A 27,216-nucleotide genomic window follows, 5' to 3' on the forward strand; every position below is an offset into this window, starting at 1 on the left:
CTACAATGCAAAATCAAATCTAAGTGTATAGAAAAAAAATGTGTTCATGATCTGAAAAAGAGCTAACCTCTATCCATGAAGCACAACACTGAAAGTTAAAGATCATCTTAGACTTAGTTTACTACTGCTATTATTAGTATGTACTGTCTTTTGGTTTGAAACATTTCCCAGTCATAAAGAGGTATAGAACAATATATGATGAACTTTCCCTGATTTTATTCGTTTATAGTTAATTTTTCTTTATTTTTTTCTTCCCATTTGTCTTTTTGTTCATCTCTAAAAGGATAAAAATATGAATATGAAGATTATTAGCAAATGTCTCATAAAAGAGTGTTTGACTATTTTGTTTTCCTTTAGATATTGTTGTATGAACATAGTTGTCTTCTTATCTGTGATATGTACCCTTACATGGCATTTCTGAATGAATGAAGTAGAAGCAAGAACACATCACTTTGGTTCAGAGAAATAGTTATAGATCATGTTGAAATTCTACTGTGCTATGAACCAATCTACTTTGTAGCCTATATGCATACACAGAGAAGTGTGTGGTTAGAAGTTTCAGTACTAGAGAATAAAATGAAACAAACTTTCTTTCAGGACTCATCAGTACATAAAAACAAGGAAACAATCCATACTAAAGGAAAAGCAAAATTTCACTTAATATGAACATGCATATTTTATACATAATGAAATCTGATATTTCCTCATTCTATTCAGAAAAGAAGAAAGTGTAAGAATTTAAGTTCACTTAAAACAAAACTTCATGTTGTTATAGATTTATTTGGAAAATATTTTTAAGGATCAAAAGCAGCTAAAATGGGAGTTTTGCCCAGAGTATATTTTATCAAAATTGTTAGCCTGAGTTGCCTTAAACTTTTACCACAATGAAGTGAGCTGTTGAACAGTAAATTAATTCACTTGACTACTTAACTCAATAAACTTAAAAATTGTTGGCCTTGTAAGAGTTTATATCTTAAAAATAACTAATATTTATTTAACATACATACAAATCAAATAAATTATATATGCACACGTTCTTGTCTGTTTTGATGATAAGATCAAAGATATAAATTAGTTAACCTGAGAATAAAACTTTTCTTTGGGAATATGCCTTACAAGAACTTGACACACTGTGACCACAATAAACTATGCATTTGCAAGTGAATCATTTGAATTCTGAGTCATTGTATCTAATATTTACTGTAAGTCAAAAAGTTACATGAATTGTACTAGAAACAGGATGTAGAAGGCAGTAAAACTCAAAACTAGAGGAGATTCAAATATTAACCCTTGAAGTATCAATAGATCATACAGAAATTATACATTCAAGTGCCCATGTTAACTTTGTTCCTTTTGTTATAAGATAGATGTGTTGAGGTAGGACAATCGTTACCAAGTGACAAAGAAAACGATATGCCTATATAAATACTTTTATAAAACAAAAGTACTTCTCAGTATATTTCTAGAACAGTGTTTCCACTCTTTAGAATAACTAGTCTATATTTTTCCTACCACTGCCATATAGAAAAATTCTGTTATTCTATCTTTTAGATCTCCTGAAACCAATGAGCAAATAGAATTCAATGTGGTATATTTCCACAAAGCCACCTAAGGAATTACCTGCCTGCCATTTAAACACTTAAATGCTTGGGTTTCCTTTAGATCTATCAAATCAAAATCTGCAAAGGAAGATTCCTAAGATTAGGCAAGATTTGCAGTCATACAATAGGGTATAAGACATTTTCCTCTCTATTTTTCTTTGTACTATCTCAGTAGTTACAAATACCACTCCATGACACAATTGGATATGGATACAAATGCTGACTTCCTGTTATTCCCAATTGTTGGGGCCAGTGTGAAATGAAACTCATTAAAGTTTCAGTGTTTTACATCTCCGGACAATGTACTTACTACAGTTCTCAGCTTTTCTGTTATCCCGGATCACGATTCTTTGGTTGATGGTGCTGAAGAGTGTTGTCCAGTTAATGGTGTGATAGTAGCACAGGTTGCTGTTGTCAGTAATGTAGATGTTTCCTGCGCTGATTTCCTTGAGGGACTGGAACTGCAGAGAGGTGATGCCTTGCTGCTTGAGGATAAGCAGTGACAGGCCACTAAGGAGGAGAAAGGAGAAAACAACTGTAGTAAGTGGTTTCTGGCCATGATACAGTCTCCTGGCGTCACTGAGGGTGGTGTACCTCACTCTCAAAAGAATATTAATGGACATAAATGAAAATCGCATCAGTTAACCTCTGTGCAGATTCGCAGTATTTTGGTCTTTAAATGCCATGTGCTAACAATTTTAGTAATAAGAATTATCAAAAGAAAAATGGATTTTTAAAGAATTGAGCATTGGCAATCTCTCTCTCTCTCTCTCTCTCTCTCTCTCTCTCTCTGTCTCTCTCTCTGTAATTACCCACTTTCTTACCCTATTGCCTAAATGTTATGTGCTTCAACAACTCAATCCTGTTTTAAGACTAGATAAATAATTATTGGATGATTATCTACTCAAAGTAAGATATTAAATCCATGATAACTATATAATAGATTTGGACATGCTTTCAGAGAAACGATATTGCAAAAAATAAGATTTCACACTTAAATTATGCTTTAGACATCAAATATAATAATTACAAGATTGACAGAAAGTAAAGAAAATAATTCAACTAAAATTTAAAAAGTATTCAGAAGGCTTGGACAGATACCTAAAACTCTAAAATTTCAGAATGACTACTTTATGCTAATCAATTATCTTTTTAGTGTTTGCTTTTATTCAACATAGATCACATTTTTGGTAATTATTTTTTATTTTCTATTCTCTAACAATATGCTGAATATACTTCACATATCTCAAGCAACTAATGAGCATTATTTTTCATTTTGGAGATCAAAAGTCCTTGTTGACTAATAATTTTAAATATGCTTTGCTGCTAACATTTAGAATTATTATTATTAATTAAAAAACATGTTGACTGAATGACAAACACTGAGATGTTATTCATCTTCATTTTTTTCACTCCCATTGAAATACTCAGAATTGGTTAAAATATCAGTACATCTTGACTGGTTTATAATATTTTATTCAATAGAGAATAAGAGCTGTGTATATACTCAATACATCATATCTTTCACTATCCATTTAATAAGTTCCTTTCCCTTTACTTTTTGTGGTATACTTTAATTAGTATGTAATAATTGTATCAAGTAATGGGTATCATTATGACATTTTCAAATATGTATTATTTAAATTGACCATACTGACTCTCAATGTCCTTATCTGTCCACTTTTTTCTCCTCCTTACTACCCTCTCTATCTTATTTCACTTCATATAATGATAATTATCCTGAAAATGAAATGACTCAACTCTTCTCAATAACTGAATAATAGTCTATTGTGCAAATATATCATATCATATTTATCCATTCATTTGTTTATAGGTACAAAGACTGATTCCATACAAAGCTATTTTGAATAGTGATGCAATAAACTTGTGTCTCGGGTATCTCTGCTCTATGCTGACTTTGATTTAAGAATATATCCAGAAGTAGTATAGCTGGATCAGATGATAGTTACAGTCTTATTTTTTGAGGAGACTATACAACAATGTCCACAGAGGCTGCGCTAATTACATCCCCACCAACAGTACATTAGGGTTCCCACTGCCGTTTTCACCAGACCTTGTTTTTGTCTTCTTAGGTTAGCTATTTTGACTGGAATAAACTGGCGTCTCAATACAGGTTCGATTTGTTTTCCTTGAAGGCTAAGGCTGATGAAGTTTTTCATGCTTATTAATTATTAGTAATTTTATTTTTTTCTTTTTTGCCAGTTCTAAGGCTTTAACTGTGGGCCTAGGCACTGTTCCTGAGCTTCTTTTGCTCAAGGAGAGTGCTGTACCAGTTGAGCCACAGAACCACTTCCAGCTTTTTCAGTAGTTTATTGGCGATAAGAGTCTGACCGAGTTTCCTGACCTGGCTGGCTTTAAACTGGGATCCTCAGATCTCAGCCGCACCCAGCTTTAACACTTCTTTTTGAAACTACCCACAGGTATATCTCTTTTACCTTTTAGTAGTAAAATTCAAGGTAGTATTTTTTTTGCATTTTTAAAAATCTTCAAGTGTTTGTACAAAGGAGTTGCCATTTATGAATACAGTATATCTTGATCAAAGTCAACGTGGTTTTTAAAAAGTAAAATATTAATATAACATTTAATCATAGTATTAATTCTGCAATTCTCATATCTAATCATATTAAATATTATTTTATATAACTAAACTGATTTTCTTTTAGAAATAAGAACTTGATACAGATACAATTTGAGATAAAAATGATGGCTTAATAAAGACTTAGCCTGTGATTTTAAAATAATTAAACTTGATAACAGTGTCTGTCTCAGCTCCAAATACTTTAGTCATTTATGAATCAGAACTGCATAAACAGTGGCTGACCAATCTTGGAAACGTGTCCTCCATGTTGCATGTTTCCAATGACAGCACCAGAGTTAGCTCCTGTTCAAAAAGCATTTGTAACTCATAAACCTAAGACACTGTCAAGTCATACAAATCTGTCTTGTAGATACAATAAGATCAGAAAGAAGATTGGATTTAATGCCTCATATCATGTGTTTCATATCTACAAAACATTAAGTAATATAATCTATACCATTAAAAAAACTATGAATTCTGTGTAATTTGCACAATCACTTGGCATATTTTCATAGAGATTATCTTTAGAATTAAAGTTGAAAACATATTTCTAGGCTCAATTGAGGAGTAAGAATATGGCTTCAATTTACATATGATGTTACTGTTGAAGTTTGTGACTTCCAGCTTAAACCATATGCACTTACCTATATAATACTCTGCCACCAATGGTCACAAGGTTGGAAAAAACACTGAAATCAGTCATATTTGGAGGCCATGACTGTATGTTTAAGAAACCTGCAAGTGATAAGGGTTAAAGTCATTCAGAATATCATTATTTTAGAAACAAGTGCTGGCCATTTTTCAAATATGACAAACATGGATGAAAGGGTAAGAAATAAAGGGTCAGGAATGTTTCTTATTTTGAAGTAGTTTTTTATTTTTCTTCCCCAACACTGAATATACTTCCCCAAGTTTCTTGGCTAAATAATAAACAACATCAAAATTATGACCGTTAAGAATTCACATGTTGGGCTGGGAAGTTGGCTCAGTGGTAGAGCACTTGTCTTGCATGCCTGAGGCCCTGGGTTCAATTCCTCAGCACCACATAAGCAAAAAGAAAAAAGCTGGACATGGCACCGTGGCTCAAGTGGTAGAGCACTAGCCTTGAGCTGAAGAGCTGAGGGACAGCGCCCAGGCCCAGAGTTCAGGCCCCACGACCGGACTCCCCCCCCAAAAAAAAAAAGAATTCACATGTTTCAGACTTACAGAATTATAAAACTATGTATGTCAAAATATTTCCATAATGAAGTTTAATTTCTCTTAGTTGGTGCAAAGAAAGTAGTCTAGCTAAAGAGAAAATGCAAATTTTTTCATGTGTAAAGGCCTATCATCTCACCTCTTTGTTTAGGATGTCGATATCTACCTTCCATTTTCAACTACTTTTATATATTTATAACATCCTTCATTACACTTAAAGTTCTTTGATGGTAAATCTCTGCCTGATTCATGCCTATGAACTCCATAATATATATTATAAAAGCATTAAGGATAATAAATGTTCAATAAATGTGTGATACACATGTGCTGCATGGTACCCATGTTCAATAGTATCTCTATCGAGAGTAATTATTTTAAATGGGTTGAAAGATCATTTAACATCACCTAAAAAGTGGTAACAATATTTCAAGACTATTTATTTTTGTAATTCCACAGGCACTCAAAATGTGCACAAAAGTCACCATTATTCAAAATGACAGTTTTTCACAAACTAGAATTTCCTCTGAAAATGAGTCACGATCCCAATATTATAACAATGCTTTTAAGGACACACCAGATTGTAGTTATAGTATAATATTTACATGATAAGTAGTACCTGTTATCTCTCTGACTGTCCGAAATACATTCAGCTTCTCTGGGTCTATAGCTTCAATCGCATTGTAAGGGTCCCTAGAAAGTGAAGAAAGAGGCAGCTAAATTATTGTGAAATCCTGTACAGAGGGGTTACAGTTACATGAGCATGGTAATGAGTAAGTTCATTTTCAATATAGTGTCTTGTACATCTCATTGTTACAATGGTTCCACCTGTATCCCTATTTAAACATTTTGTTTTTTCCCTTCCCCTCCCCAAATTATAATGACATCAAATACAGTGAAAACAGGGGTTATACTGTGCAGGAGGAACATACAAAGCAACAAAATAAATCACAAGGTACCTTATAAATATATTAGAAACAATAGCAAGAAAGAAAAAAAACCACTAGTGTCCTTATCTTGGGGTTCATTTTACTTAACTTCATCTTATCTGGTCATATGTACATAGCTTTTGACCTTTTCTACTTGTCCCAGATATATTCTAGTTATTGCAAATAAGGGAAACCATGGGACCTATGTTTCTTTGCACCAGGCTCACTTCATTTAATATAATTTTTTCCAAGTCTTTCCATTTCCTAACAAATGGGGCAATGTCATTCTTTCTGATGAAGGCATAGAATTCCATTGTATAAACATACCACATTTTCTTGATCCATTCATCTACTGAGGGACATCTGGATTGGTTAACTTAGCCATGGTAAATAATGCTGCAATAAACACAGTTGTTCTGGGAGCTTTAGTGTGGTCTTGTTTGTGATCATTTGGGAAATGCCCAAAAGGGGGGTTGCTGGGTCATACGGGAGCTCTAAGTGGAGTCTTTTGAGAACCTCCATACTGCTTTCCAAAGTGGTTGAACAAGTTTACACTCCCACCAACAATGCAGTAAGGTTCCCTTCTGTCACATCCCCTCCAGCATCTGTTGTTATTAGAGTTCTTGATTATAGCCATTCTAACTGGGGTGAGGTAGTATCTCATTTCTTTTATGGCTAGAGAGATTGAACATTTCTTCAAGTGCCTATTGGCCATCCTTATTTCCTCTTCAGAGAAGTTTCTCTTTAAGTCTTTAGCCCAGTTATTTATTGGACAGTTGTTTCTTTGAGGATTTGTTATTGGGGGATTTAATTTTTTGAGTTCCAAGTATATTTTAGATATGAGACCCTTGTCTGTTGTACGGCTAGTGAAGATCTTCTCCCAATCCATGGGCTTTCTATTGATCTTGCTAGCTATGTCCTCTGCCATGCAGAAGCTCTGCAGCTTCATGCAATCCCATTTATCCAAACTTTCTTTGATTTGTTGTGTTTGTGGGTCTCTATTGTGGAAATTTCAGCCTGTGCCAAGGAGACTCATTAAAGAAAGAGAACTATAGACCCATTTCTTTTTGGGGGGAGGGGGGGTCCGGTCATGGGGCCTGAATTCTGGGCCTGGGCTCTGTCCCTCAGCTCTTCAGTTCAAGGCTAGCGCTCTACCACTTGAGCCACAGCCCCACTTCCAGCTTTTTTTCTTTTTGCCTATGTGGTGCTTAGGAATCGAACCCAGGGCCTCAGGCATGCAAGGCAAGTGCTCTACCACTGAGCCACCTTCCCAGCCCTATAGACCCATTTCTTTGATGAACATCAATGCAAAACTTCTCAACAAAATTTTGGCCAGTCGACTTCAACAATTCATCCAAAAAATCATACATCATGATCAAACAAGATTCATTTCAGTGTTGCAAAGCTGGTTCAATATACAAATCAGTTAATATAATTCATCACATCAACAGGAGCAAGGATAAGAACCACATTGTTATCTCATGGTTATCTCAATAGATGCAGGAAAAGCTTTGACAAGATCCTACACCACTTTATGATGAAGGCTCTGGAAAAATTAGGAATCCATGGAACATTCCTCAATACAATAAAGGCTGTATATGACAAACCTACAGCCAGCATTATACTAAATGATGAAAAACTAAAACCATTTCCTCTAAACTCAGGAATAAAACAAGGATGTCCACTCTCTTCATTTCTCTTCAATTTAGTATTAGAATTCCTAGCAATAAGACAAGATGCAAATATAAAGGGGACCCCAATAGGAAAGATGAAGTAAAACTCTCCCTCTTTGCAGATGACATGATCTTGTATTTAAAGAATCCCATGGACTCCACTCCCAAATTACTCGAGCTAATTTGAAACTTTGGCAAAGTAGCAGGGCACAAAATTAACCCTCAAATGGGCTGGTAAGGTGGCTCAGTGGTAGAGTGCTTGCCTTTGCATGCCTGAGGCCCTGGTTTGATTCCTCAGCACCACATAAGCAAAAAGAAAAAAGCCGAAGTGTCACTGTGGCTCAAGTGATAGAGCACTGGCCTTGAGCTGAAGAGCTGAGGGACAGCACCCAGGCTCAGAGTTCAGGCCCCACGACCAGATCCACCCCCCCAAAAAAATTAACCCTCAAAAATCAATGGCTTTTCTGCATGCCAACAATGAGAAGAGTGCGGCTGAAATCAGGAAAGCAACTCCTCTAGGAATTAACAACTTAAGAAGTGAAAACTTTAAAGACCTGAAAAAGGAAATCAAAGAAGAACTTAGAAAGTGGAAAAACCTCCCATTCTCCTGGATTGGAAGGATCAACATCATAAAAATGGCAATACTTCCCAAAGCTATTTACAAATTCAATGTGATATCTATCAATATTCCAACCTCATTCTTCAAGGAAATAGAAGAGGCAATCCAAATATGGAACAAAGACCCCGAAGAGCAAAACGATCCTTAACAGAAAGAACAGTGCTGGAGGAATTTCAATACCTAATTTCAAACTCTACTACAAAGCCATAGTAATCAAAACAGGGTGGTACTGGCACAAGAACAAACCTCAGGACCAATGGAATAGAATTGAAAAACCCCAAAATGAACCCACAGTTTTATAGCCACCTAATCTTTGATAAGGGAGCTAAAAAAAATAGAATGAAAGAAAGACAGCCTCTTCGGTAACAGGTGCTCGCAAAATTGGTTAATCACCTGTAGAAAACTAAAGCTAGATCCTTATATATCACCCTGCACCAGAATCAACTCATGGATCAAAGACCTCAGAGTCAAAGCAGACACCCTGAAAACATTACAGGACAGAATAGGAGGCAGCTAAATTTAAACTATGACCAAGGAGTGAAAAGGTAAGAAATACAAGAGTAGTTAACTGCAATTCAATTCCATTTTAATATTCATAAGAAAGTTAGCAATGTGTTGTCTAACGTCCTAGACAAGATGAGGAAAGGGATTAACAGATGCTTTTAGATTTGTTTTTAATGACACAGAATTTGGATTCTTCATCAAATAGTATATCTATAGGGAATTCAGTTTCACCTCTAATGAATAAAGCTTCAAAGTTAGAAAGTCCAAGTCTGAAACATTTAATTTTCATTTGATTCTGAAACTTAATTTATTTTTTGTTTGTTTTGTTTTCTCTCAGGATTAGTGTTTGAACTCAGAGCTACACATTCTTGCTCAGCATTTTTGCTTAGGATTAGTGCTTTACTATCTGACCCATGTTTCCAGTTTTAGCTCTTTGCTGGTTCATTGGCTATAAGAGAATTGTAGATTTCTCAGCTGGGGCTGGATTTGAAATGTGATCTTCAGCTCTCATCCTACAGAGTGACTAGGATTATAGGCCTGAGCCACAGTGTCCAGATTAAAAACCCATTCTTATTTGAGAAAAATGTCATTTGGAACTAAATTATATCACAAGGAGTAACATTGGCATTTGGGTTTCTCAAAGCTAATACCATCTGTGATTTATGACAACACGTATCATTAGCAATTTATCAGACACAAGTTAAATCAGTTTGTTTTTAATTGTGTATTTTTGAATTTTCTTAAAAGTGCAAATTATTCCTCATAAAGCTTATGGAGAACTATTTTCTTGCTAATTTGCGTGTATCTTTCTCTTTGATTTATAACATAAAATATGTTACTTTCATTGAACATTATGATTACCCTGTCATTGTGTTTGGTAATCAAAAATAAAGCTCTAGATAAAGAGAGTGAAATGTTTTCACTAATCCATGAGAAATTATTTTTTTATTACCCATGTTCCATTGTTTCTGATCATTGCAGGCTATAATCTAATAAAACTTTCCTTGCTGAAATACGGATGTGGTAAGCTTTGATGATTGCAAGCACAACACATGACTGGTGTCAGAAACCACAAAACACAGAAAAGATAGGTTTCTACTAATTAACCCTAAACTTCAAACTCTAAGCTTTGCCTATGCTTCTCATTCTAAATAAGGAAATGAGAAACTATTTTTATTTTTGGAAATGAAACTACTATGTCAAAACCCAAATATGCAAATTAACTTCCATTAGCTTTTTTATATATTAACATTTTAATTGATAAATTACCAGGCCATTTACTTTTTGCAAAATCTTGTTTTCTGAAAAGAATATCATTCAATTATGATTGATTTTTGTTTTTGTTAAAATATGTCAACTACTTTAATAAGCCTTACAAATGCTATTAAAAACCTGTTAGTAATATTTTCAGGTTAATAGCAAAATGAGATAAAGTCATGTTTTTGACTTACTAAACTTTTCCTATTTGCTATACCTTCTATTGTTTAAAACTTCCTTATACATCTTTCTCTCTTTCTCGGGACTGCTCACACACACACACACACACACACACACACACACACACACACACACACACACACACACACGATTACCTGCAGTTATAGAAAAATGTCTATGTCTATTGAATTGACTTTACAGTTACAATTTCCCGAGATAAAAATGAGTCATTATAACTCTCTTGCTGGCATAAGAGCAAGAATTAGGGCTGTACTCTTGTTTCACACACATATGTAATATATATATATATATATATGTATATATACATACATATAAAGACACACATATGTACAAGACATGAGAAACAATAATGTTAGCTATAATTCTAAATTTCCAAATTTAAGTGCTGTGATTAAGGACAGATAAACATCTAAACTAGGGTGTATGATTTAGGGTATAAGAAAATTTTACCTCTATTTGTTTTCTAAGATAGTCTAAAAATAATATGTGTAACAAAATTTTCTATGCTATAAACTAGACAGGAGAATTTCTTTTTGCACTGACTGTTCTACATGGTTTGTCTTTATTGTTCTTCCTTATCTCTCTCTCTCAACCTTTCCCTTTCCTTCCTTCTCCCTCTCCGATAACACTTTTCTTTTTTGTACCATTGATTAAGATTTTCTAACATTCAAGTACTGGGAAGAATAATTCATAATATTTTTATCGTTGATTGCCATCACTATCAATGTAAAATGTACTTATCATTAAATGTCTCCAAGAAAACAGATGAATTGTTCAATAAATCTGTGATTGAGTGTCTAACAAGAATGGAGCCATTTGACTCAAGGAAGGTTGTCTATCATGGAGCTGCAAAGATCCAGTCTTGTCTGGATCAAACCACCCTGTACAACATTTAATGCTTATTTTCTCAGGCTAATTTTAAGATAAGTCTTTTTTTTTTTTAAAAAAGGTATTTACTGTGTTGAGTTGGCATTGTACAGAAATTAATAGCCATATTGGTCTAGAAATGTTAAACTTAATTTTTTTCCATTTGTACAGGGGTAAACACACTATTAAATATGTAAGGTCTTATCTACATGGGTTTGATTACAGAAACTAATAAAGTATTCTCTAAATAATGAAAAAAAAGGTTAGCTTTGTAAACTTTCTATTTCAAGTGAAATTGAGTTGGTTCCATATCATTTTTGGTACTTGTGTGAAATAGAAAGACATTTTTTTCTTAAAAGTCTAAATAATGTAAAGCTTTATAATATTCTGATGAATGTGCAATGTACATTCATTTTTACACATTGTATAAAAATGGTTTTACCCCATGGGGTAGTCATTACCATTTGTTTTATATTTTTTTATTAAACAAAACCCTCCTCTTAGCAGCAGACAAATATATGACTATATAAACATTACCTTTAACATGTATTTAGATTTCAAAAACAGTTTAATGAAGAACTAAAACAAAAGCAACTATGTGACACTTTACTGGGTTGAACTTTTTCCAAATCTTCTGACCCATATTTTAGTGCTAAAACTTTTAACCATTAGCAGGTGGCTTTGATAATCTTTCAATCATGAAAATCTTGTAGCAGTTCTCCATGGGGAATGTAATGCTCTAAGAAAGTGGAGGCATTTGAGGGTATCTCCTTTGTAATAGTGATTGGGATTGATGCATAGTCTTTCTATAATAAGCTGAAGCCAAGGTTGCTAGATGTCTCTTTCAGCAAAGCATTGTCTCTCCTTAAAACACTTGAAAAAATATATATACACAACTTGGGACTTCCTAGGTGTAAGCCTGAGTCTTGGCCATGCTTTCTGTGTAGTGCCCTAGGAATATTGCTCCACTTTCAATGAAAGTTATTTCCTTCCTTTTTTATGCAACAACATGCCTGGTTATTGTTTTCAATTCTAAAGGTCAGCTGTCTCTCTGCTCTTTATTTCCTGTATTTCTCACACAGAATGACTTCTAATTCTGTATCTCATAAGTCTAGTTTTTCACCATAAATGGAAGCTGAGCATTTTCTTATCAATTCCTGTGTTATTATATATCATGTTTCTCTTGATTCTTCTTCAAACTCCAACTATAGAATTATGAGTCTTTAAAAAATAATTATGTAGGTAGTAGCCTAAAATTCCTATAGATTTCATTTCAGAGTTGAAGAAGTATGAAATGCTTTCACATATATAGAGGTTTATATATATATATATATATATATATATGTGTGTGTGTGTGTGTGTGTGTGTGTGTACATATGTGTAACACTCACACAATCACACATATAGATACACCATAAATACATATATATATATATATATGAAAAAGTGGCATTGGACTAAAAAAGGATGAAACTTACTTGTTTAATGTAAATCATAACAATATGACTGCAAGTTGTTTGCTATCCAGAAATGGATCCCATATTCACATGAAAGCAGGAAACATGATTCAAGTAATTATGTTTTATTTTTGTATTTTTCAGAAGACATTACTAACAGATGGTGTGTATTAATGTTATTTTTAGCTGAAAATAATTAAATTGAGATATAGTTTATGAAGTACTTATATTCATGAAATTCTATGAATATACCTAAACAACGACACAGTCTACTATCCAGTGAACCAAGCAGACTAAGAAAGCAACAGATAGACTCAGTGGGTCACTGTGGACTATGCTAAACTGGAGAGGTCCCATTTCAAAATGACTACTCTTCCACATCTCCAATAGATAAGTACCATATAAAATACGGGATAAGAATTACCAAGTTTGAAAAGAAAGTTAAAAGTATTATTATTATTGTTCTGAAGAATGAACTCAGAGCATTTGACCCATGAGCTAACTTTGCCTGAGCTGGCCTTGAACTTCAATTCTCCTACCTCCTCCTTTTAAGGAGCTGGGATTACGAGTGTGTATCACCAAATAGTATAATATGTATTATAGTTTACTATTATAGCATCTGACATAGACCACATTAAGCCATATTTTAATGTAAAGAGACAATAATATTTTAAGCCATATTTTAAGGTAAAGACACAATAATACAAGCAATAATTTACTTGAATGAAAGGAAATACTTGGTTCATTATTCTTATTGCTCTTTTTTGACATAGGTATTCATAATGTGTAAAATTATTTTTCTCCTAGAAAGATGTGATACGTGTTTTGAGTAAGACTTTGAATTGAAATGTGAGTTTTATTCTTTATTTGTAGCCTGTAGCACTAATATTAAAAGATCACATAGTGATAGAGACAAATAGATAAAAAATATAGTGAAAATATTGATGTTTTTATTACAACTGAAAAAATACAAACACTGTTGCTTTTTTAGTTGAAACGGGTGCATAGTCATTTCATAGAGGAGCCCTGATAATGAACCAATTTGTATTTCTAAAATGAAATACATTAATAGCTCCCTGGTAGTACGCCTAACTTCCCAACTTAAGAATAATGACCATAAAATCCATTTGGACAAAGATAATAGTTGAAAGAAATGCAAGAGCATTTCAATTTTGCTTCCTATCAGATTACTTTGTTTCATGTGAGTTTTTTTAAGGGCATTAATTTATGTTATCGATCTTTAGCCAATTGCAAATTTGAAAGAAGTCTCCCGATTTATGAATTATTATGGTTTTCCTAATCTCTCTAATAATAAATCAAGATTATGGATTTTTGGGGTCTGCCTTCATATACATTTGAACTGATATACAAGTTTATATTTGTGTACCTCAATAGTCACCAAACAGAAACTTGAGTCACCTTCCAACAGTGGTGTTTCCCATCACTGCTGGATTCCTTGTTGGCAAAAAGGCCTCGGGGTAGGTAAAACTTTTCTGGATCAAGGAAAACCAGACAATGCTAAGGCCCCTCTGCAATTTAGTCTACATCTTTACAACATATTTTCATACACAGTTTGAACACTGACCCATGAATCCCGGTGACCAGGAAGATCAGATTCCCGTTGATCTTCGTGCAGTTTATGAACTTGTCAATGTTACTGGAATCCACAGTCTGAGCAGACATCAGTGACCCAGTACCAATGCCATCACAAGCTGCAGAAATAAGACTTAGTCAGGGGGATAGCAATCTTTCTTTTGATCAAACAAACTATTACCATCTTGTTATAAAGAACAGCATTTTATTATAAAAATAAAATTTTTTTCTGGAAAATTTTTTTATTTTGGATGCTGGGGATTAAACACAGGGCCTTAACACATGCTAAGTCAAGTGCTCTAACATGGCATAATCTCTCTAGATCTCTAGAATTGTTCTCTCTTCAGGAATGAAACTGCTGAGTCTGCTCCAGTATCTTCCTATAGTTTAATGAGTATGGATATTTGAGAAAGATCGTGGAGAATGATGGGAAGGAGTGACATTGATCAACATGCATTCAATTCATAATCTGACTTGTGGAATTGAAACACTGTTGTGGGATTACTTAAAATAAAATTTTAAAAGTACATTTTAACTGGGCACACAGTGATTTACACCTGTAATCCTGCTCTGGAAATTGAAATCTAGAAGATCACAGTTTGAAGTCAGTCCAGGCTGAGAAGTGTATAGGATGACATTTCTGAAAAAAAGAATCAAAAACTAACAAAATGTCAAGCTGGAGGGATAGTTGAAGTGGTAAGAGTACCAGCTGAGAATGCCATCTAGGCAAGGGTCAGGACCTGAGTTCAAACTCTGACAATAGCTAAGGACCCAGCATATATACACAACATATGTCCATAGCTAACATATTTATATATATATATATATATATATAATCAATTTTTCCCTATGAGATAAAACTACCTGTTCCAATCCATTCTAAAATAATATCATTGGTAATATTTTTCAACACTAGTCACTTTAGTAAAATAATTCCTGTTGTACTAGTGGTTTTTAATCTTTAATTTGAAAAAAAGTTGGTGTAATGAAGAATATATGTTAAACAAAGAAGTCCATTCAAATTTTTATATTTAAGTTCAATATCACCTGTGCCTTCTGAAGGCTCTACTTTAAAGTTAATGTACATTTGTCCTCTCACTGCAAAAGACTAAAACCAGCTACTGTGCATCTGCGCATGCACATGTGTAGAGAGACAAAGAGGAAGAGAAGGAAGGAAAGAGAACAAAGAAGGGATAAACAGAAGGTGTGAAGAGGAAAGAGGTAGAAGGAGAAAAGACAGGAGAAAGAAAGTGAGAAGAAAGGGGGAGAGAAGGGAAAATAAGCTAGAAAGAGAGAAAGAGAGAGAGGTTGTAGTCTAACAATGTGAATTCTCTCCTATTTAAAGCATCCCTGAGAACTTGGAGAAGCCTAATAACATGTTGGAGATTTCAACTATACTTTTGTGCTGCCTAATTTAAGTTTTATTGTGGGGAAGAATTTGAACACTCAGAGCTGGAAGGAATTTCGTCCTCTATAAATTTCTATCACTTGAATTATCTGCATCATTTATTTAACAGTTCTGGTAAACTTCCTTGTCATTTCACATACCTTTAAAATACACTTTAAGACCTAAAGAGCAAATGCCCTTGCCTGCCTGTCCCTTTGTATCCTTTATATGCTTAGCAAACCATGCTGTACCCTAAAATAATCATCTGGATTAGTGATTATTGGTTTGTGCAAGATTTCTAATAGTTCTTTTCTTATTTTGTTGTAAAGATGCTGTACAGAGAGGTTACAGTTACATGAGTAAGGCAATGAGTACATTTCTTGTCGAGTATTGTTACCCTTCCCTTGTTGTTCTCCTACGATCCCTTCCCTCCACTACTCCCCTTCCCTCTCCCCCCCACCAACCAGAAATTGTAAAGCTCATTTCCAGTATACTGTCTTGCGGTTATCATAAGATAAAATGCAAGACTGGGATACTATTCAGTGGTAGAGCATTTGCCCAACATGCATGAGACTCTAGGTTTGGTCCTCTTACCTGAAGCACAATTAAAAAAAATAAACTTCAGCGTGATCCCTGAATTCCTATCAAAATTAATTTTGAAATTACTTTTGTATTGGCTAATTTAATTGACATAATTCAAAGCCAGTAATTAAGCTGGGCAGCTGACATTTTAGATAGCTACACAGTCATGGAAAGTGAGCTTGCATGTGTGAAGTGAATTTGGTTTGGGCTTACTCTCAGAGTCTAACTTAATTGGCCTAATAAAAGGTAAACAAAAGACTTTAGGATATGCAACTGTTCTGACCAAAATATCTTGAACTATCACTCACCTTTGGGGCAGATATCAGTGCAAGGTTTACACATTTTAATCCCATTTTCTTCTACCTCCATCTTGGAACTAGGGCAGGCACGCACACAAGAACTGGAATCTACCACAAAGTTATCTGAATGAAGAAAGGTAAAATAAGCAATCATGTTACATTCAGCCATCAAGTTTGGGGCTTGGAAATGCTTAGCATCACTGATAGTTTGTATAAAAGACATACTCCTTCCTCAGATATCTCAGTGTGAAATATTATCTACCCCCTCCCCCTATATCCCACATTCAAATCCAAGTGCAGCTCCTGTTAACAGCAGCCAGAACTTGCTTGGCTACTACTCCACAGCTTCAATTGCCCCCAAGACAGAGTGGATTTCTTTTATAGACTTTGGAAACTATATGACATTTAGTTTGTGTTTCTCCATTGTTCCACTTCATTTCATGTCATGATGCAAGCTGGAAGTCTAAATATATTTCAAGTTCATGAAGCACAAATGTAGCTTAAGTTGAACTGCTTTGGATCAAGTGCGTGCACTCCATATTCAAGAGAAAATGTTTAGAATGTGGGCTGTGTTTCAATGCAGTGACACAGATGCTTTGTCACATTTTTTTTTCATGAAGGAACAAAGTGAAATTGGAAAAAAGTAGTACTTTAGGAAAGGTATGCCAATCATACAAAGAGCATCTTACTACTTAAACTCTGGTGAAATGTTTAGGGGACTAGTGATTTGTGGTATGTCAAGACATTCTGTACAAAAGTAAACACTAATTATTTCATCAAAATCTTCTACAATAACCGGAAAACATGACACCTGCCAGGCTGCTTTAGATTTGAAGGCGACAGACTCTTTGCTCAGGTAGTGTGCTCTATGTGCAATGGTATGAAAGGTTTCCAGACATGAGTGGCACCCACAGTAGGAATCACATTACGCAGACAATTCTGCTATGTGGGCCAGAAAACTCAAGAGACTCTGATAATGGAAATATCTGTGGGGATCGTATATAACACAGAGAGTTATGGCAAATTCCAAATGCAAAAATTTTAACAGACATCTCTCAAGTGCCTAGGTTAAAACATACCATCTATCACATAGGCTTGTACATCATTTAACCAACACGTTTCTTGGTCCTGGTAGAGATGAATAGGACTAACCACAAGTCTGGGAGTGACCTTTCAGCTAGAATTTCTTATCATTAACAAGGTATTGTTAGAGTCATAAATTCATAATATTAGGTAGAATCATCAATAACCTAGTGAAGAATCAAAGCAATAGATTAAGGATCGGATATGAACAAAGGAAGAGGCACAGTAGACTCCCACTGCATAAGCAGGTGTCTCAGAATTCACATCACCGACCCCAGTGTTGGCACCTCTCAGGCAGTTCACACCTCTGCTTCATGGAGTCTGAGAAAACACTATGACAAGCCGACAGGAGAATACAAAGCATTAGCTTGTGCATTAGCTTGTGCAAGCTGAAGACGGACCTTTGCCTCCTTGTAACTTCCTTGGGGAGTCTTTCCTTGAAAGACTGACTTAGGATAGAATTCTTCCAAAGGTCATAGTTCTGGTGTGTAACAGATCACTCCTGGTGTGAAGAAAGGCATTGCTTTCAGCGTAGATGCGCATGCGTGAACAGTGGCGTGCTCTAGGAATGAAGTGAGCAGCCTGGGGTATGGAGATGCATTACACTTTTAGATAAGGCCTTTTGTTTTTACTGGGACACACCTTGGACCACAATTCCCCTACCTATCTCTTTTGAGTACTGGTTATTCTATTTTATTTATTATATTTTTTAACTGTGAAAATACCGTACAGAGGGGTTACAATTACATGGGCAAGATAATGAGTACATTTCTTATCAAGCACTGTAGCCTCCTTCTTTGTTTCTCCTTCCCATCCCTTCCCATCCTCCCCCTCACCCCCCCAATCCTCCCCACCCCCACCCTGCAGCAAAGTTGTATAGTTCGTTTTTTGACATAACGCCTTGTACATCTCATTGTTGCAATGGGTCCACATGAATCCCTATTTAAACAATTTGTTTTTCCCCTTCTCCTACACAAATTATAACAACATCAAATACAGTGAAAGCAGGGGTAGTACTGGTTATTTTTGGATCCCCCAAAAGAGTTAACAATTTGCTAAATAATAATCTTTGCATTTATTATTCTTTAAGATTGGAGGTGGGATGCCAATTATAATGAGTTGACGTGCAAGACTTTCATTGGATAATTTGCTATTAATATGGTTATTCTTACTCTGTCACTTACGTGGGCATTTCTTGACACAGAAGGCTCCATATGTGTACTTGGCATTGAAGTTGTGCTCCAACTGAAAGGTGGTTGGGTTGTACACAAAGGTTTGGGGACACTGAGTAACACATGCTCCACTGTCATTAAAATTCATGCAGGCCTGCAATATAGGAAATATTAATTTCATTACCAATAATCTTCATAATACTTTTTGACCAAACACTGCTGTGACTTCTGTGAGGTGGATGCATTCTTGATTTCACACACACACACACACACCAATTTTATGAATGTTGCAGAATCTGATCATTTTAAAGGCATTTGGGATTCTAAATTTCTCAAAACTTCTTTGTAATGTTATCTCAGTGAATATGCCTTCTACGTCTCCTAGTGTTTAAATTGCTGGCTCTGTATACAATAATTTTCAAACTTGGTCAAATTATTACATTCATTTGATAGTGAAGAATTATTTGGATTCACATTGACTGAAAACCATTGTGTTTAGTACCAACTAAATCTTCCAAATCTACAGGTTAGGTTTTTGCTTTGAGTGGGTTTCTGAAGAGATTAGTAGTAAAAGTAGCATTTTAGGTACAAACATCTCATTGCACAGTGAGAAAATAGACTGATGACCATCTCACTGGATGTAAAGAAAGAGTTCTGACTGGTGAATAACCATATGGACATACAATGTATACAAGCTCAAAATATGTGGCAATATTTACACTAGGATGCCATATCTCTCTTTTCTTTTTGAAGACTTCATTACATTTATTTCTAATCAACATGGAAGAAATATAAATAGTTATAAAGGCTAGTACTATAATTTAAAACACCTATAAATATGTAATGACCAGATCAAAGTAATTAGTATTCCCATCTCCTCAAACATACTCATTCTTATGGGCTGCATACTTTCAAACTCTTCTTCTCTAGGTATTTTGATATGCATAATTAATTATTATAGTCTAATCTTGTTGTGCCATGCAACACTCAAACTGCAGCGCTATTTCTCTTTTTCAAAATGCCACATCATATATAAAGTTACTACATTAAAAGGGTAATTTCTGCTGGCACATATTAGGCTTTAGAAAATAATTTATTAATATTTCTTAACATCTTTGAAAAAAAATCTTAAAACAATTCTGCTATATGAGAGTTAGGTTTGTTATTCCCAACACCTGGTAGCAGGGATGAACACAGAGTCTCTAGAACGCTATATAAGCACTCTACCATTCAAGTCAAATCCCTAACCTTTTCTCTTCCTTTTCTTTTCTTTTTGCATTTTGTTTTTGAGATAGGATCTCACTGACTTTGCTTAGGGTGGCCTCAAACTTGCAGTCTTCCCCCTCTGCCTCCTAAGTAGCTGGGATTACAAATACTCATGTCTGAGAAAGCAAAGTTAGTTCTGGTGTCAATAGAAGGCATCTGTAAAAGTATATATAAGCATACAATTAACGAAAGTGTGGGTGAGATAATTCTCTTGATTAAGAAATAAGCTTTCACAGAAAGAATTTAGAACTTGGAAGGCAAGCTGATGCAAACTTCACATTTCATCATAAGTTGTCATATGGTTATTAATAAGCATTAATTTATTCTGTTTCCTTAACACATTTGCTTCATCAATTGTTGTTTTAGCAAGCAGTTTATCACAAATATGACAATTTCCTGATGATAGTCTACTAGATGCATAATCAGAATGAGACTTGCTGATGATACATTAGTCACTAAGATGACACTTTCTAGGAGGAATCTATTAAAAACCAATCTAGAAAGCTCAGTAAGTTTTAATTTATGGCTATGAAACCTCATGTATTCTTATAATGGCTTTACTGACATACTTTATGCAATGTTGTGCATAGACTGCCTAGGAACAAAAGGACAGAAGCCAGAGGAATAAAACAAACTTACCTTGCAAGCACAGTGTACCTTAAATGCAGGCCTGGACTGGTGTTCACGAACATGCTGTACTAAATGCCAAAGTGGAGCTAGTCGACCATTCCATAAAAGTAATGAAATGGGAATTCTGAAGCTCACTTGGCACTCTACTCATGATCAAGGAACCATGAGAAAAAAATGCATTGTAACGTTCAACTCAATGATTTTTGCTAGTGCTGTTTATTGCTGCTACTGTTTTGGAATTACTAATGTAACACCAATAAAGAAGAATGTCTTCAAAAATCCATCTTCTGCTTTCTCCTATCTATGTTGATGACAGACAGGGGGATAATTCTCAGTTCAAGACCTACTGAGTCTCTTCCTTAATTTTTCTTTTTTTTTCCCCTTTATTGTCCCCATCCACTTCTATAATTCATAGTTTCCTTTTCCTATAGAACTGTGGTAGAGAAATAAAGGTTCTTATAGTATTAAAAATTAAGTAATCACTATAAGTGTTCTCATGTTTATTCTGCTCATTTGAAATAAGTAAACATTTAAACATTTATATATCAATTCTACTATAAGTCTCAAGCTCATGTGAAAGGTAAAGAATACAATTTTTGTGTTCATGTTTAGTAATAAAAGTAATGTCTTATGTTTAAAAATTCTAACTGAAAAAAGAAGCTAGTGTCCTGGTATCTGAAATTGAATTAACTATTGCCAACAGAGTTGTTTATATGTATTCCAAAGAACAATAAGGATGATATCAAAGATATTCTACCAAAATGCAATTAAAAGTATCTTCAACAAGGTATAAATGTCAGTTTTTAGTATCCTCTTCAAAAATAAAAATCACAAAGATTAGCATATAAATTGCCTTAAGTCTACATTTGCTACTCTAAAATTTTTGTATTACTTGAGTTTGCGAATAATATACACTGGAAACATTTAAATTCATAAATTTATCTACTATAATCATGAAATTCATATTTAAGAAATAAAATGAACATTGCCCTGTTGGGAATCAGTGCTGCAACAATATAAAGAAGTAATGACTTGTTATGCTCTCAGATTCTACAAAAGATATCTCAATATATTCTTCATGTACCCCAATGAATAATGACTTTTAATATAAATTAAGCCAGACGGACAATTCATTGTGAAGAACATCCCCATTCCAGTTAATCAACAAATAGCTAACTCAGTGAGGTATGATTTCTCAAAGGTAGAAATCCTTGTTAGTCCTCACAGAGTGAGCTGATGCTTGCGACACGGTATGTGTGAGCCCAAGCAGGCAGAGGAAGAAAAAGGGACAATGCCCACATACAAAGCAGTCGGTGTCCTTGGGTCCTGAGCAGCCTCCCGCGCACTCTCGGTGGCAGCAGTCACTCACGTAGGGCCCGTAGCACCTGCCATCACACTGTTCTGCACACACGGTCCTTGTCACTGCGGGAGACAGGGAGGGGACTCTGGATCAGACACCCACAAGGGATGCGGAGGTAGGATAGAACAACTGAAAAATAGTTGAGTTCTGGAACCTTTACATGACTTTTATTACATGATCGGTACTCAATCAAATCTTACACAATCATTTACATTTCACAATCACACATTTTGTTTATATTGTTTTCCCTTGCCTTCTAACCAACTGAAAGATGTATTTAGGTGAACTAATTAGGAATGAAAACTATATAAGGCAAGTAGCTTTGTAGATATTGATATTGATATATTGATAGATGTTGAATATAGGTTTTCTCCTTCTGATAAAATAAAGCTCTTTGGAGGTAGCAAGAGCCACGAATGGAAATAGCAGATATATGTTGAACAATCAAAGTACTATGCTTGAAATAAGTGTTATCACAGATAGTCTATTAATTTGCTTCTATTTGACAGGCCTTGCTCAGCTGGAAAATAATAGCATGGAGTAGAATCAACAATCATATCCCCAAAGTCACATCACATTTTAATTCTAAACATATATCTCAGTTTTAATTTATATTTTTAATTCAGTCATGACTTAAAGTAACCCTATGAAATGTTTAATTTCCCCTTCCTTTATATGCTTGGTTTGGCCTTGTCAAATGAGATGTATAAAATATTTAAATAGGCAAGGTATAAAATATTTAAATAGGTAAGATAATTTTGAAAGGTTTAAAAGGCTAAGAAACAAGTTTACATTGTCAGATAAGACTTGATTTTTTTTTAAAAAAATTGGCATGCCTTTTAAACATTTCAAAGATGCATGCAGGAAAAATGAAAGAGTATCCTAAAGTAAATTGTTTTAATAGCATTTGTTGATTAACAAGCAGTATTTACTTAATATAGATAAACTAATAATAATATTTTATGATGATGCAAACCTAGGGGGGGAAAAGAGTCTGGAAATCAAAGAGGTAACTATGGCCTCTATAGGAACATTAACTTATAATGGCCTTAGGTTTTATTAATTTTCATCCTTGCTCAAATATTTCTTTGGAATCTTCCCTTGTATTTATTATCCTCTCTAAATTATTTTCCTGGGTGCATTAAAATATGTGGGTTGAGTTTTAACTAGTTTACTCATTGGTGGTATACCACTAAATGTAATTAATGTAGACCACAAAATATGGGTAGTAAAACTTACTATATTTGGAGTGGTAAACATAAACCTGGGAATAGGGATTCATTGAAAATATCCAAGAGAATCAGATAGGCCAATTGAAAGAACCAGTATTCCACAGCAAAAAGAAAAATGCTGAGAGAATAGCTTCCCCTAAGCAGTGATTTTCTAAGTAGTTTTCTCTTATCAGTACTTCACTATTAGAAACAACTCCATTGCACAACTATTTAAAGAAAATAAAAATATCTAAATAAAATAAAAACAAAACAATTGTTTAATTTTTCTTTTAAGTGTAAGTATAACCAATGTAATGATTTAATATACCCTCATTTGTTTTATTTAAAGAAACTTGACAATACAAATCAAGTTTATCATTGCTTTCTAGGAGAAGCAAAAAAAAAAAGTCACCAGTGACAAGGTAAAAAAAAGGTGTTTAACTGGGCATTGGTGGCTCACGCCTATAATCCCAGCTACTCAGGAGGCTGAGAACTGAGGATCAGTGTTCAAAGCCAGCCCAGACAGGAAAAGTCCATGAGACTCTTAACTCCAATAAACCACTCAGAAAACCGGAAGTGACTCTGTGGTTCCAGTAGTAGAGCACTAGCCTTGAGCTGAAGAGCTCAGGGACAGTGTCCAGGCCCAGAGTTCAGGCCCCATGACCGATCTCCCCCCCCCCCAAAAAAAGATGTTTGCTCATGAAATTTTTTTTAAAGTAAGGCTGAATTTAGATAGCTTGTAGAAATTTTTGCTGCTGTGATTTTATACTCTGCCACATCCTCTTCTCCTTTGCTTGTTCCTAGTCCCTTATTTCTTCTATCATTCTCCCACCCCAATGCCCTTCAATTATCTAAAGTCCCTCTGTTTGAGACTTCTGAATTTGATTATATATTAGATCATCTAACAGAATTTTTCCAATGGAGTATTGAAAATCCCGATTCCATTAGCATCAGTAGGAACCAAGATGGTTCATTTATCACAAGTTGCCAAATAATGTCACTGTTAACTGGATCATAATGTCCATTTTAATAGCATTCTCAAGTGTATATTCTTATTTATGTTAAATAAATCATCTTATATATGTAAATTTCTATTATGATTCACATTTGGGTATTATGTATTTATTTATGTGTTATATATTATACACATAGTGTGTAGGAATCATGGAACTTCTTTTTCTTTGTTTTTTGTCAGTCGTGGGGCTTGAACTCTGGGCCTGGGCGCTGTCCCTTAGCTCTTCAGCTCAAGGCAAGCTGTCTATACCACTTGAACCACAGTGCCACTTGAGGTTTTCTGGGGGTTTATTGGAGATAAGAGTCTCATGGACTTTTCCTGCCCAGGCTGGCTTTGAACAGCAATCCTCAGATCTCAGTCTCCTGAGTAGCTAGGATTACAGGTGTCAGCCACCGGTGCCTGGCTTAATGTAACTTCTATTAAATCAAAATTATTGGAAATATTCCAGAAATTTTGATAGTTATAATAAATTCTATGGATGCTTCTAATGTGCTATCTATAATAAATTCTATGGATGATTCTAATGTGCTATCTAGTATAGAAAACTATTATTTTACACAATCAAGATGGACAAAGAAAATCTCTCAATCAGTAATACCATTTGATTGATTGACAGACTAATTACTCTTAATCCCACTGCCCTCCTCCTTTAATATCCTACGTGTGATCTTAAGCTTTCTATCACTAATCGGAAAATCAAATGAACAAAAACCAATAACAAGTAGAAAGTACTAGCTGAGAGGAAAATGACTAAGACTGAGGACAAAAATAATGCTTTGCTCATACTAAAAACATTTCTTTTTTTAAAAAGAGGAGGGAATACCATTAAAAATTTTCTTTCCTCTCACTTAGAAAGTTGCCAACCTGAAAGTAACTCCACTGCTAAGCTCATTTTACTGTGCATTAATTTAATTTTTCTTTTATTTCAGCAATTATTCAACGGCCCATACATTTATATTGCCTGTATTATTCCTACATGTATTGTGTCCATACAACAACAACTTGTGTCTCCTAAATAGTACCTCAGAGGATCACGTTGAGCTGCTTGTGTCCAGTTACACAATTGGAAGTGTGAACAAGGAGAAAAATACCTGGGTTAAACAAAGGTGAGTTTGGTTGGATATGAGGGAGAATTATTGCCTATTAGAGTGATATAAACACTGTAATGAGCTACTGAATGAGGTCTGTGAGTGTTTATTTGTCAGTATTTTAAGGAGAATCTCTTCTGAATGCTCTAGATATCCACTTAACCAAAGACAGGAGGCTTGATGAAATGTTCTCTGGAGGTCCCTTCTGGCTTTAGGATCCAATATTTATTCCTACGGACAGCAAAACAGTGTCTTAAAAATGAACACTTCAGGTTGTATAGCATACATTCAGAAATCTACTGTGCACAGGGTACACTAGAAGTAAAGCAAATATAGTCCACAAACCAAGGAGTATTACTTATAGAATGTGCTAAAATGTGTAGAAAATCTAGTTTATGAAACTACCACCCAGCAAGACACATTTATTCTCTTAAAGGTGAACAGCTGCAGTTAGATTTTAAGAGTCAATTAGCAAAACTTAAACATAAAAATAGCTGGCTGTCCTTGTACATTCTGATTTGATTTAGGCTGGAGAAGGTACTAGAAAATATATTTTTAAACTTGAGAGCCCCAAGTTTTTCAAAAAGAGAATCTGTAAGCCAGTAGTTTGACATTTCTTCTCTGAGTTAATCTCTCCCCAAAGAAAGATTCCTCCTAGAGAACTAAAATATTTATTTGAATGGAAAGGCAGAGTTGGGAATGTCTTAAAATGAAATGTTCTGCCCTATTTCTCCTTACATCACAGATTATGCCAAATACTATTACTACACTGAGGAAGGCCTCATGATATGCCTGCATCATGATTCAGACAGAAAGAACATGCATTGTAAGGAATTATAAGCTATTTGAATCAACCACATGAACTCTAACTAATAAAGAACCGATTCCCTAAAAGGCAAGCACACTGCACAAAGAAAACTTTCCAAGAGGAAATGAAGGCTTTTATACACTTCATGACATCGATGAAAATATAACCAGTTTTATGTTGTCAATTTCTAATTGGGATGATGACAGCTATTGTAAATGAAATAACATGGCCATTCCATGCTACGCATACTACTACTGATAACAGTTTTGCTTTATACTAAATGCAATAACCTCAGTAGTTCACTGGAACAACAAGTCACATATCTGCCTAGTTCTCAATGACACTGACATTCAAATTCATCTAATAAAAACATGCTCAGATTGCCAAAGGTACTAATCAGATTTGTCCCTTGTACAAGATAAATCCTGGGTGACCCCCTGGACTATAACTTGATAATGTTGTTAGTTGTGTCAAAGAGGAAAGAGATCTTGTCTAATCTATTCTTCATCACTACCTGCTTTATTTCATTTAGTAAATGAACTTTATTTAATCTGTTTCATAAAGAAATGCTCAATGATTCCTTGAGGGACCTTAAAGTTGAGTTTAAACTACACTGTCACCAGGGAGAATTTTACTCATTAATAAGCTATCAACATCTACAAAGTTTATAAGTCAAGGCTCAAAGGAAAAAGCAACATTACCTATTAACTTAGCTATAAAAATATTCTTGACAGTATGAAATATTTCATGTATCCTTCACAGCATAGTAAATATTTTTAAGGTAATTGAGGAAGACTATGAAACTACATAAAATCATAGTG

The 27,216-nt window shown here is 34.6% G+C and overlaps 1 protein-coding gene across 4 annotated transcripts in view; it reads right to left on the minus strand.

Annotated features, from left to right (window-relative positions):
• Erbb4 (erb-b2 receptor tyrosine kinase 4) overlaps positions 1-27,216 on the minus strand; it is a 1,030,419-nt gene that overhangs the window by 277,570 nt on the left and 725,633 nt on the right. For all 4 annotated transcript variants that reach the window (XM_013011535.1, XM_013011517.1, XM_013011544.1 and 1 more), the window contains exons 6-12: positions 22,217-22,335; positions 19,030-19,171; positions 16,772-16,885; positions 14,487-14,613; positions 6,014-6,087; positions 4,845-4,935; positions 1,912-2,111 (exon numbers count right to left, since the gene is read on the minus strand). In XM_013011535.1, the coding sequence (XP_012866989.1) occupies positions 1,912-2,111; positions 4,845-4,935; positions 6,014-6,087; positions 14,487-14,613; positions 16,772-16,885; positions 19,030-19,171; positions 22,217-22,335 (867 nt within the window). The remainder of the gene's footprint in view (positions 1-1,911; positions 2,112-4,844; positions 4,936-6,013; positions 6,088-14,486; positions 14,614-16,771; positions 16,886-19,029; positions 19,172-22,216; positions 22,336-27,216) is intronic.

The sequence above is a fragment of the Dipodomys ordii genome, unplaced genomic scaffold (assembly GCF_000151885.1).
Source record: "Dipodomys ordii isolate 6190 unplaced genomic scaffold, Dord_2.0 Scaffold1, whole genome shotgun sequence".
In the NCBI taxonomy this organism is placed as follows: Eukaryota; Metazoa; Chordata; class Mammalia; order Rodentia; family Heteromyidae; genus Dipodomys; species Dipodomys ordii.